The sequence below is a fragment of the Zalophus californianus genome, chromosome 16 (assembly GCF_009762305.2).
Source record: "Zalophus californianus isolate mZalCal1 chromosome 16, mZalCal1.pri.v2, whole genome shotgun sequence".
NCBI lineage: Eukaryota > Metazoa > Chordata > Mammalia > Carnivora > Otariidae > Zalophus > Zalophus californianus.
The window spans coordinates 42,714,209-42,725,965 of NC_045610.1; the positions used below are offsets into that span (position 1 = coordinate 42,714,209).

The window sequence follows — 11,757 nt, forward strand, 5'->3', positions numbered from 1 at the left end:
GGGTGGCAGAGCCGAGAGGCTGTGGCCAGAGAAAGGAACAGCAGGAGGCTGGGCTGGTCCCAGTGAGGGGCACTGAGAGGGTGACTGATAATGTGACAATGGGAGCTGGAGCTTGTTTGCGTGAGGGGACCAGGGAGAGGAAGAAGTCCGAGGTCACTGCGCAGGGGTGGCTGCAGAACCAGGGAGGGGAGGAAGTGGGGCGGGCAGAGGGGCCAGGAGAGCCCGCCGCGCTGGTGGACACAGACCAGGCCGACCCTGAGGGGATGAGGGGCTGCCCGCCCGCACACTGGGTGAGGTCGGGGGGGGGGGGGGTAGGAGAGCTTCCGAGGCCCCCGGGGGCTAGCATCCCCCCTCCGCCCACCCCTTCCCTTCCCGGGCTCCGCCGAGCATCAGCCAGGGCTATTTCATGGCCTCATTCCTCCCCCTAGAGGCTCCTGGAAGCAGAGCTGCTTTCTCCTGAGACTGAATGGGTTTGTGGCTTTTGAAGGTTTCTTCGGTCAGAGTCCCCAGAGTTGCCAGGTCAACCCCTCGGCCTTCCTAAGGCAGGCAGGTGAGCCGTTTCAGGAGCTCGGGGGGTGGAGGGACACGAGAGACACGAGATTCGTGGCGGGCAGTTTCTAGAGGCCGCGCTGTCCTGCTAGGAGGGCGCGGAGAGGCTCTCACCACTGGCCACCCTCAGGTGGCCACGGCAGCATGAGCCAAAGTGCCCCATCTATGCCGTCTGACCAGCTGGGGTACTAGTCCTGGCTCCGCCGCTCACAAGCCGTGACCTTGTTAAGCCTAAGTTCCTCATGCTTAAGACGGACACAAAAGCACCCATTTCAGAGGTGCTCCACTGTGATCATTAGCCTGATTGTGTACTTTATGGTCAAAACCAAGCTTTCTACCCTCAGGGAGCCAGGAAGTATGGCTCTTGGAGTGAGGACGGATATGAAGGTGATGTCCTTGGCGTAAAGCCCGGTGCACACATGCGCAGTTACCCGGACTACTGCAGACACCGGAAGAGCTGTTTGGACCCGTCTCTGCCTGCCCTTATTTCCTGGGCTGGGGTCCGCCTTCCAGCCAACAGCTGAGAGGCTGGGGGACTCTGGCTCTTCCTGCCCTGCCCATCTCCCAGATCGACTGTTTCACTCCCCTTGGACCTTGCCAACCCAAGATGCTCCCTCCAGGCAAGTGGGAGGATGCCGACCCTGGGGTTCCTGCTGCTGCCCCCTTGGGAGGGCATCAGCAGGGGCAGGGGTTGGCCTTGGCCCTGGGCTGGGGGGGGGGGGGCGGGGGTTGGCCCAATACCTTCTCTGCACCAGGATCATGACTCTGGGCAAACAGCGTTTACCAGGCCGGCCAAGGACCTATTTATAGCCTCAGCTGCTCCTCTGGCCGGGTTACGAGGGAGGGGCAGGGCGGCTGCTCAGAACACGGGGGGTAGTCGGGCTGGGGGAACCCGGCTCTGCCCAGCTGCCGCCGCCCAGCCCCCCAGCGCCCCTCCCCATGGCAGAGGAGACCTTCCCGTTCACCTCCTCCACGCGGCGGGCTCTCCGGCTCCAGCGGGAGTGGCTGGAGTGGGAGGACCGGCGGCGGGCCGCGGCCCAGCAGTGCCGCAGCCAAAGGTGCCCCCCCAGTGCCCGGGCCCGCCTCACCAGGCCGCGCCGCTGCTGCCGAGACCCAGCCGTGCACAACGCTCTGTTCTCCGGTGACCTGCGCCAGGTCCAAGCCCTGTTCCAAGAGGAAGACGCTGCCAACATGATTGTGGAGACTGTGAGCAACCAGCTGGCCTGGTCAGCTGAACAGGGTAGGGAGCACCCGGGGGGGAGGGGGGGGCAGAAGGGGGCGGAGGGAGGAGAGGGTGGGGATGGGGGGGAGACTTGGCCCCATCCCCTCCCTCCAGAACCCAGACTAGACCACTGCTTTCCACACCCATTCTAGTTCCCTCCTCCGCAGAGAGGAGGCGTAGTGGTTTGTATGTCTTTTCAGAATTAAAATTATATTAACATATCAATTACACAGCAATACAGTTATATTCTAATGCAATATTCTCTCTGAATACATCTATGTAAATAAATATATATACATATATATATATATATATATTTTTTAAGGGGCACCTGGCTGGCTCACTCGGTAGAGCATGTGACTCTTCATCTCAGGGTCGTGAGTTCAAGCCCCACACTGGGTGTGGAGCCCACTTGAAATAAAATAAATTAAAAATTAAAAATAAGTAAGATTTTATTTTCAAGTAATCTCTACACCCAAGTGGGACTTGAACTCACAAACCTGAGATCAAGGGTCGCGTGCTCCACCAATGGAGCCAGCCAGGCATCCCCACATAATAAATATTTTTTTTAATTTGAGAGAGAGAGTGTGTGTGTGCAGTGGGGAGGGGCAGAGGGGGAAGGAGAGAGAGAGTCTCTAGAAGACTCCCCACTGAGCATGGAGTCCAATGTGGGACTCAGGACCCCAAGATCATGACCTGAGCCAAAATCAAGAGTGGGACACCTAACCGACTGAGCCACCCAGGCACCCTGTCCCCACAGTGCATAAATTATATGGTATGGGGGGTGCCATGATTTATATAACTAGGTCCCAAATAGACTGGGTAGATTGGGTTCCTTTTTTGTAAAATTAGTTGTAATAGCATTATGATGAACATCTTTGTGTACTTAGCAGATAATTTCCTTAGGCTCTATTCTGACCAGTAGGTTTGTCCACGTAAACCAAATACCTCAACTGAGATCACCCTGCTCTTAAGACTGGCAGAGATTGCCCCAAGCCCCACTCATGGATCTGGGGGCTCCAAATCCTTGGAGAGTTACGTTCTCACAGTCACTGCAAGGTCCAGATTCCTGCTGGGCTTTAACTGTTAGAGATGTAACCCTACCCAAGGTATTTTGGTCTTGTCCTGCAGTATGTCTGTCATCCCCCAAATGGAACTTGGCCTTAATTTCAATCCTAATACAAAACAAAACATGCTTTACCCGAAATTTGACAAACCCAGGAATTTACTTCACCATAATGCAAACAACTTAAACAGTTGGATATTAGGCATCTATATTCTTTAAACAAGTCCTTGGCCACTTCTACAATTTAGATCCAACACTAGTCCCAAGATCAGCCGCTCACCCAGCTCTTCCTTTCCCCACCCCCACCTCTTATTCTCCCTTCCACCTTTCCCCCACTTCCACCCTCCTCTCCGCCATCTGCCCCAGGAATATCCTAGAACTCCAAACTAGGCTACTTGGTCATTCCCAAGCTCAGCCCCAGGCCCTCCTATGCATAACTCAAACCCACCCCCAACGCCAGAACACCCTAGTGAACAAGAACCAAGGAATCCATCAGGAGCTCAAAGACCCAGAGGTTTCCTTAACAGGATTAACTCTCTTCAATTGCCCCTGTGATTTGAAAGAGCAATTACCTTTTTTTTTCTTCTATGACACACATACTGTTTTGTTACAGATTGACAAACCGTTCTAAAAGGCTATTCCAGGGACGCCTGGGTGGCTCAGTCAGTTAAGCGTCTGCCTTTGGCTCAGGTCATGATCCCAGGGTCCTGGGATTGAGCGCCGCATTGGGCTCCTTGCTCAGCAGGGAGCCTGTTTCTCCCTCTCCATCTGCCTGCTGCTCACCCTGCTTGTGCTCTCTCTCAAATAAATAAAATCTTTAAATAAATAAATAAATAAATAAATAAATAAATAAATAAATAAATAAATAAATAAATAAATAAAAGGCTGTTCCAATATACACTTCAAGTTCAGGGCTTGATTGCTTAGCCCCTCCCCATAGCTACAGCCTGGCACGATTCGTGCTTAGGCCAAGGGTGCAAAGGGACGGCCACGGTCAGGGCCTGCCCTGGGAGTCTCACACACCATTCCCCGACCCTACCTGCTCTTCCCAGGGTTCTGGGTGCTGACCCCCAAGACGAAGCAAACGGCGCCCCTCACCATCGCTGCTGCCCGAGGCTACATTGACTGTGCCCGCCACCTGATCCGGCAGGGAGCTGAGCTGGATGCCCGGGTTGGGGGCCGGGCAGCCTTGCATGAGGCCTGTGCCCGGGCCCAGTCTGACTGTGTGCAGCTGCTGCTGACCTTCGGTGCCAAGGCCAACGTGTTGTCTGAGGAGGGCACAACGCCCTTGCACCTCTGCACAGCCCCCGAGTCCTTGCAGTAGGTACCCAGGGGAGGGGTGTGTGTGTGTGTGTGTGTCTCCAGCTGACACGGCCAGGAGAAGGGGAGAAGCACCTCACATACACACATCCTCATGACAATCTAGGAGACAGGTCTCATTCCACTGGCGAGAAAACTGAAGCTCAGAAAGGTTTTAGGGACTTGTCCAAGGTCACATAAGCTAAGCCCAGGAGGCAGAAGCCCTGTTGCCTTTTTGGAAAACCCTGTTCCAACTGCAGTCCCCTAGCCCCTGTGAATCCTCTGTAGCCAAATTCCTACCTGTTTCAAGGTGGGCATCAAGAAAGATGTAGCCGAGTGTTTCCCAGCTTTAGTACAAGGTCTCCTCCCACATTTTTAAGATCAACAGGTTCTTTTTTGGGGGGGGGGGGTGGAAGGTTGGGCAAAATGGGTGAAGGGAAGTGGGAGATACAGGTTTCCAATTATGGAATGGGTAAGGCTCAGGAATAAAAGGCTCAGCATAAGGAATAGACTTAGTCAATGATCTTGTGATAGTGATGTAACAGGACAGATGGTAGTTACACTTGCGAACATAGCATAATGTATAAACTTGTCAAGTCACTAGGTCGTGCATTTGATACTAATGTAACACTCTGTGTCAACTATACTTAAAACAACAACAACAACAACAACAGGTTTCTGGCGGTGAGGACACTCCACAGCCCACATGCTGGGGACTTCTCCCTAGCCGGATCTAGAGCAGTGATGGACCCAGAAGTGATTTTGATTTTCCAGCCCTTTCTTGAATTCTTACGAGCACACAGTGTGCTTTCCAAGAGACTATCCTTTTAAGTGAAACTTACTGAAACCCTACTGAATGAGCTTTTCAGGGTTATTTAAATGTAGTATTTAGAAACAAAACTTAGGGGCACCTGGGTGGCTCAGTCATTGAGCGTCTACTTTCGGCTCAGGTCATGATCCCAGGGTCCTGGGATCGAGCCCCGCATCGGGCTCCCTGCTCAGCGGGAAGCCTGCTTCTCCCTCTCCCACTCCCCCTGCTTGTGTTCCCTCTCTCACTGTGTCTCTGTCAAATAAATATAATATTAAAAAAAAGAAAGAAAAAGAAACAAAACTTAGCCCATGATTAGAATTGGCTGAGGAAAGGGTGCCTGCGTGGCTCAGTCGTTGAGCCTCTGCCTTCGGCTCGGGTCGTGATCCCGGGTCCTGGAATCGAGTCCCACATCGGGCTCCTTGCTCGGTGGGGAGTCTGCTTCTCCCTCTCCCTCTGCCTCTCCCCCTGCTTGCTCTCTCTCTGTCTCTCTCGCAAATGAATAAATAAAAAAATCTCTAACATGCTTTAAAAAAAAAAAAAGGAATTGGCTGAGGAAATAAATTCAGCCGTTTATAGATGGCTGGCTGTTACTGCATTTTTGGCCACTGAGCCAAGCACCTACTGGACCTATACACTGAAAGGAACAGGAATTCTGGCCATTTTTGGGGAGGGACACTGGGTCATCAGGGTTTCGTCAGGGTTGCTGCATCTACTCCCGAGCTTCCAGTGGCTACCGTTCTGGCTTTTTAATTATAAATTACTGTTAGTTTAATTACATCATTAATTGAGTTTGTTTCGTATTTGGTTTACCCCCTGGTGGTTAATGATGCCTATTTGCCTCAACAGTGTTCTGGCCTACAGTTTTTTGTTTGTTTTTTAGAGAGAGAGCATGCATGCCCGTGAGATTGGGTGGGGGGAGGACGGGGAGGGGGAGAGGGGCAGGGGGAGAGAGAGAGAGAATCTTAAGCAGGCTCCACACCCAGCACTGAGCCCCAAGTGGGGCTCAGTCTCACAACCCTGAGATCATGACCTGAGCCAAAATCAAGAGCCAGACGTTTAACCCACTGAGCCACCCAGGTGCCCCATGCTCTGGCCTATAGTTTTTCCAGGAACTGGGAGACCATGAAACAGGTGCTCCCTAAAATCTAGTTTTTGTTGTTTGGTTCCATTTGTTTTCTCTAGGGGAGACGAGCAGGCTGATTCCCAAATGCCTTCCTTTGTCTGAATGGGTATCACTGGTCTGGAAGAGTGGTCTTCAAGTTTGGCAGCATGAAGAAAATATTAGGACTTCTATGACTTTTTCTTTCCAGCTCATATTCTAATTTTCTATGTGTAACATTCATAGTGGACACAGTAGTGGATTTTCAAATTTTTTGCATTATCAAAATGTTAAGAGACCACTGGCAAGTGATTCAGAACTAGGCCTTGGAGTCCCAATCCACTCTGGGAGTCAGGTTTTGGAAACAAAAAATTAGCCCATGATTGGAACTTACCGAGGAAATAAACAGATTCTGGGAGGGACCGTCTGAGGCAGTGAGTACTCATTCTGACGCAGCCTCTAACTTGCTGTGTGTCCTTGGCTGTATGGCGGCCCTCCTCGGCCGAGTTTTCCATCTGAAGACTGAAGATGCTCCTGGGGACATCATGGGCCTTGCAACTCTGCTGTCGGTCATGGGGCTTCTGTGAGTCTGATGGTGGACACCAGGCTCGCCTCGATGGCGTGCAGGGTGGGAAGAAACGGGGAAGGGGATGACAGCAGGCCAGGCCGTGGTCCCTTAGGATCTGTCTCTGGGCCATGCGCCTTGCCCTCCAGGTGCGCCAAGCTGCTGCTGGAGTCGGGAGCGACCGTGAACGTGGCGGCGCAGGATAGCGAGGTGACACCCCTGCATGTGGCGGCGGCTCGCGGCCTGGAGGAGCACGTGGCTCTCTACCTGGAGCACGGAGCCAACGTGCACCTGCGCACCAGCCAGGGCGAGACGGCCCTGAACGCGGCGTGCGCGGGGGCCGAGGGCCCGGGCAGTGGCCGGCGGCACCAGGAGGCAGCGCGCCGGCTCCTAGCGGCCGGGGCTGATGCCCGCGCTGCCGGCCGCAAGCGCCACACGCCGCTGCACAACGCCTGTGCCAACGGCTGCGGGGCCCTGGCCGAGCTGCTGCTGCGCCACGGCGCCTGCGCTGGAGTGCCCAACGCGGCGGGCCACACCCCCCTGGACTGCGCGCTGCAGGCGGTCCAGGACGCCCCCAGCGGGGAGCCCGAGGGCCTCTTGGCAGCGCTGCTGGACTACGGGGCCCAGCCTGTGCGCCCTGAGGTGCGCGGGGAGGGCCTGCGAAAGGAGGCCCCAGTTGAGGGGGGAGCCTGAGGCTGGAATTGCCCTGCCGCCGGGGAAGGTGGGGGTAGGGGATGGGGGCAAGAGACTAAAAGCCCGGTCCTGTAGCCAAAGGTCTGTCCTCACCTTGGGAAGGACCACTGAAGGCTATAGGGAAGCGTGTGGAAGGACAAAAGAGCTCCAAAGGAAATTGGCCAGGGCCAAGAGGTTGCAGCCCACAGAAGTTGGGGTAAACTGAGGCATAGGAAAAAGGAGACTCAGACCTTAGCCTCCCAACTTTGGGTGTGAGTGGGGCTTTGGCTTAGGCTGGACTTGGTTCTGCCCTTGGTTGGGAGAGCCGTGGTGACCCTAACACCCTCTTTTGATTCCTAGATGCTGAAACACTGTGCCAATTTCCCTCGGGCCCTGGAAGTCCTGCTTAATGCCTACCCTTGTGTCCCCTCGTGTGATACCTGGGTGGAGGCAGTACTCCCAGAGCTGTGGCAGGTATGTCCACCACAGGGGCACAGCTCCTTCCTGGGCTCTGGGGGACATGGAGAGAAAGGATGAGCCCCAGGCCTTATCCCTCCAGGATGGGCTCCCCTCCCTCCCCTGGGGTCTCCTGCCGCCTAGCAGCTCAGAACACCCTCTAATCCCACACACCCCTCCAGCCTCTCTCACTGGTACCAGCGTGGACGTTAAACAGGTATCTCGGACTCAGCGGGCACTGTGCCAGCATCTTTAGAGTGGTGGGTGCAGACATGGCCGAGACCCTGCCCTACATTGTGGTCCCATCTCCCATGACCCCTGCAGGGCCTCTGGGTTCTGAATCGGAGTCTTTCAAGCTGCACCAGACACCCCGGTGGGTGCATATTGCAAATTCCCTGGGGCCCCCAGTGCTAGGTCATTGCCAGATGGAAGGGCAGGATCAAGGGTGCTGGGCCATCTGATCCTGTTCCACTCCTGGCTTAGGAGCACGAAGCCTTCTACATCTCGGCCCTGAGCATGGTGAACCAGCCGAGGCGGCTGCAGCACCTGGCTCGGCTGGCTGTGCGTGATCAGCTGGGTAGCCGCTGCCGACAGGCCGCCGCTCACCTCCCGCTGCCCCCGGTCCTCAGGGACTACCTACTGCTGCGTGTGGAGGGGCGGATCCAGTGAGCCCCATGCCAGGGTGCTCCCGGAGCTGTTTCTGTCCCCTCCATCAGTCGTCTCCCTACAACCCTGGAGGACCAGTCCCTGGCTCTCTTGTCCACACTCCGCGTGCCCTCCCCAGCCTGCTCCCCTCTTCACTGGCTTCTTGAGCTACTCGCTGACCTCCTGCCCAACCCAAGCTCCAGCTTCCAATGGGAAGGTCTGCAGACTCAGCCTTCACCCACCTCCGTCTCCTTTGCTTAAGTGGATGGCCCCTCCAGCCCAAGCCACGTGGGGGTGATCCTTGTTGCTCCTCCGTCCCCTGCCACCTATGTACCTGTTTGGCCTCCTAAGGAGTGACCGACTCCGTCTATACCTGCACTGCCTCTGCCCAAACTGCCTTTGTTGCTTGAAGGGAGGACCTCCCTGCTTGGTCTTGAAACACACGCCCCACAAGGATGCCAGAGCCCGTTCGAGAATCACAACTCTGATCATGCCCTTCGGGGGCTCCTTACCACCTTCAGGCTAAAATCTGAATTCAGTAAGTAGACAGATCTTCTACCCCTGCCTCCGCCAAGCTCTCTGGTCTTCTGATTCCCCCTTCCCCCTCTGAGGTTCCTGTAATCCAGCCTCATCAAACTGGGCAGACTTGCGGCTTGCTGGATATGACCTGCTCCACTTTGCTTCTAGGTGTTCTGCATGTGCTGTTCCCTCTGCCTGGTCCACCCACCAGTGATGCATGATGTCTTAAACAATGGGTCACTACACTTGTGGTCTCTAAGGGTCTGTGACAGGAGGACAAGCCACTAGCTGTCCCCCCTCTCTCTCACTTCCTCCTCTGGTCCCAGAGTCAAAAGTACCATCCTTCATCTTTAAGAACCTTTTACGCCAAGCCACTTTTTGTGAATGCAAATAAATGATGTGTGCCCAGAACCCAAGCGTGTATGTGTCAGGTTGGCATGTGGCTGAGATACCCCTCACTCCATGTTTATCGCCCCTCCACAGAGCAACTGTTAACTCTTGTGATAGGAAAAAGGGTATAAGAACAACAGAAGGCCCTTGCCAGACCCCAAGCTTGTAGTACCCACTGCAGGAGGGTCCTTTTGCTGAGGGACCCTGGGCTGTCGACTGCCATTACCATTTGGAGTCACACAGTAGTGACGGGTCAGAAGTCCCAGGGTCGGCCTCCTGCAGCTGTTGCCAGCCTCCTCGCCGCTGTGGAGAGTTGTATCTGCGGAGATTCCCTTTCACCAACACGAAGACAATTTTGTACCTTGTTATGCAGAGCAGCAACCTCTCCTTTCTGGAAGACATGTTGGCTTTCATTTCATAGAGCCAAAAGGCGGGAGGGAAGAGAAGGAGATCCGCTGTACTCCTGGGCCCAAGCTGACAGCCTCACTCTCAGGGGAGGATGCTGAGCTGTCCACCCCTTTACAGGAGGCAAACCCCAGCGAGCTCAGCTTTTTCTGTTGCATTTACACCTATGACAAAAAAACCCACTTAGGAAAAAAACCCCCAAAGATACATGAGATTATATGTATTATTTTGGGGTAGGAGATTTTCCAGGGTGAAAGCATAAAAGAAAAAATGAATAGATCTGGATACAGAAACAATTTAAATTTGGTTATAAAAGCACCAAATCATAAACACAAGTGACAGACAAAGTATTGGGGGATTTCATTTCCGGACACCTGGGTGGCTCATTGGTTAAGCGACTGCCTTCGGCTCGGGTTGTGATCCAGGAGTCCCGGGATCAAGCCCCGCATCGGGCTCCCTGTGCTCAGCGGGGAGTCTGCTTCTCCCTCTGACCCTCTCCCCTCTCATGCTTTCTCTCTCACTCTCTCAAATAAAGAAATAAAATCTTTTAAAAAAATAAAATTTCATTTCCTTCATCTGTTTTATTCGCCACTGGTGACTTGGTGCTTTGCAGAGAGTGGACACTCAAATATCTGTGGAATCAACGAATCAACCTCACCAGCCATCAGGGAAATGCAAATCAAAGCAATCATCAGGTACTGTTCCCCCACCAGATACAGGGAAATTGTAAAGATCAATAATAGGCATTACCCATGAAGATCTGAAGATGTAAATAAATTCTTGCTCATCCTATTGATGGGAAAGGAAATTGCTTTTTTGGTAGGCAATTTGGCAGCACCCTTAAACACTGCTCCCCCGTTACATAAAATGCTGGTACACATGGAACATTCACCCCAGCACTGCGTGCAACGACGCAACATGTGGGAGGCGGTGGACAAATCCTTACTCTGGAATACAATGCAGCCCTTACAAAGGGTAGTCCCTGCAACGGGAAGGAACTGGGGAGGCATGCCAAGTGAGCGTTGTAGGCATGGCCTTGGACAGATTGCCAAGACTGTTGTTGAAGAGAAGAAACAGGTTGGAATACAGTATGTACAGCCAATAAGGCCAAATCCCATGATTGTAGATGAAGAGAAAAAGGCCCAGAGGCAGGTGCCCAAGAATTGTGCTCCGGCGAGGGGAGAACGACTGTGTCAGGGGGGCGTTTTGTGGTCTGTATTTGAAATTTTAAAAAAATTTCAACCCTACTGTGTTGGGTTGTTTTAAGTTTTTATTTCTCCATATTTAAATTTTTTTACAAAGAGATACCCATGGATTCTTGTGAAATTATTTTTTTTTTTTTGAAGATGGGAAGTAAATTTAATCACCACCCTCAGACAGCAGGAGTTTCTAAGTGGCGGCCCTCCCCCGCCCTGGGAGTGGACGGGGTAAGCATTTTTCTTTTAAAGATTTTATTTATTTATTCATGAGAGAGAGGGAGAAGCAGGCTCCCAAGGAGCAGGGAGCTCAATGTGGGACCCGATCCCAGGATCCCGGGATCATGACCTGAGCCGAAGGCAGACGCTCAACCATCTGAGCCACCCAGGTGCCCTGGGTAAGCATTTTTTTAAGGGAAGAAAACACAAAAGGCCCAACAATTTAATTTACAAAGTGGTGGATGAAACAAGAAAAACTGAAAACCTCACTAGTGATCCAGTGAATGAAATCAAAGGAACAGACACGCTTTTGTCTATTAGATTGGCAAACATGGCATGAATGACAGAGAGTGGTTAGGGAAGGAGCAGTTTTAGTACAACAGATTTACTATACACACATTGGGTTAAGACAGCATTCCAGGATTCACAAATACATTCACCATTCGAGAGGCATCTTAATTGCACATAAAAGTATAAAAACATCGAAGTTCCATAGCGTAAGAAAAGCAAACATCTGAAGAACTCTATCATGAAAAATGCCCAAGGAGTTCAGATCCATTCAAATACACTGTTATGGGGCACCTGGGTGGCTCAGTCGGTCAAGGGTCTGGTTAGGCTTTGGCTCAGGTCGTGATCTTCCATCG

General features: G+C 52.9%; 1 protein-coding gene across 4 annotated transcripts; it reads left to right on the forward strand.

Moving 5' to 3' along the window:
• The first annotated feature begins 476 nt into the window (after positions 1-476).
• On the forward strand, positions 477-10,105 carry ASB16 (ankyrin repeat and SOCS box containing 16). 4 transcript variants are annotated; one of them, XM_035724369.1, is made up of 7 exons: positions 477-550; positions 894-1,789; positions 3,890-4,157; positions 6,761-7,253; positions 7,644-7,757; positions 8,797-8,922; positions 9,072-10,105. In XM_035724369.1, the coding sequence occupies exons 2-6, from the start codon at positions 1,489-1,491 to the stop codon at positions 8,908-8,910; spliced, it is 1,290 nt and encodes a 429-aa protein (XP_035580262.1). In that variant the 5' UTR covers positions 477-550; positions 894-1,488; the 3' UTR covers positions 8,911-8,922; positions 9,072-10,105. The 4 variants fall into 4 exon arrangements, with proteins under 4 accessions (XP_035580262.1, XP_027424462.2, XP_027424461.2 ...); XM_027568661.2 differs by having other exon boundaries at positions 894-1,169; positions 1,705-1,789; positions 8,223-10,105; XM_027568660.2 differs by having other exon boundaries at positions 8,223-10,105.
• Positions 10,106-11,757: the final 1,652 nt, after the last annotated feature.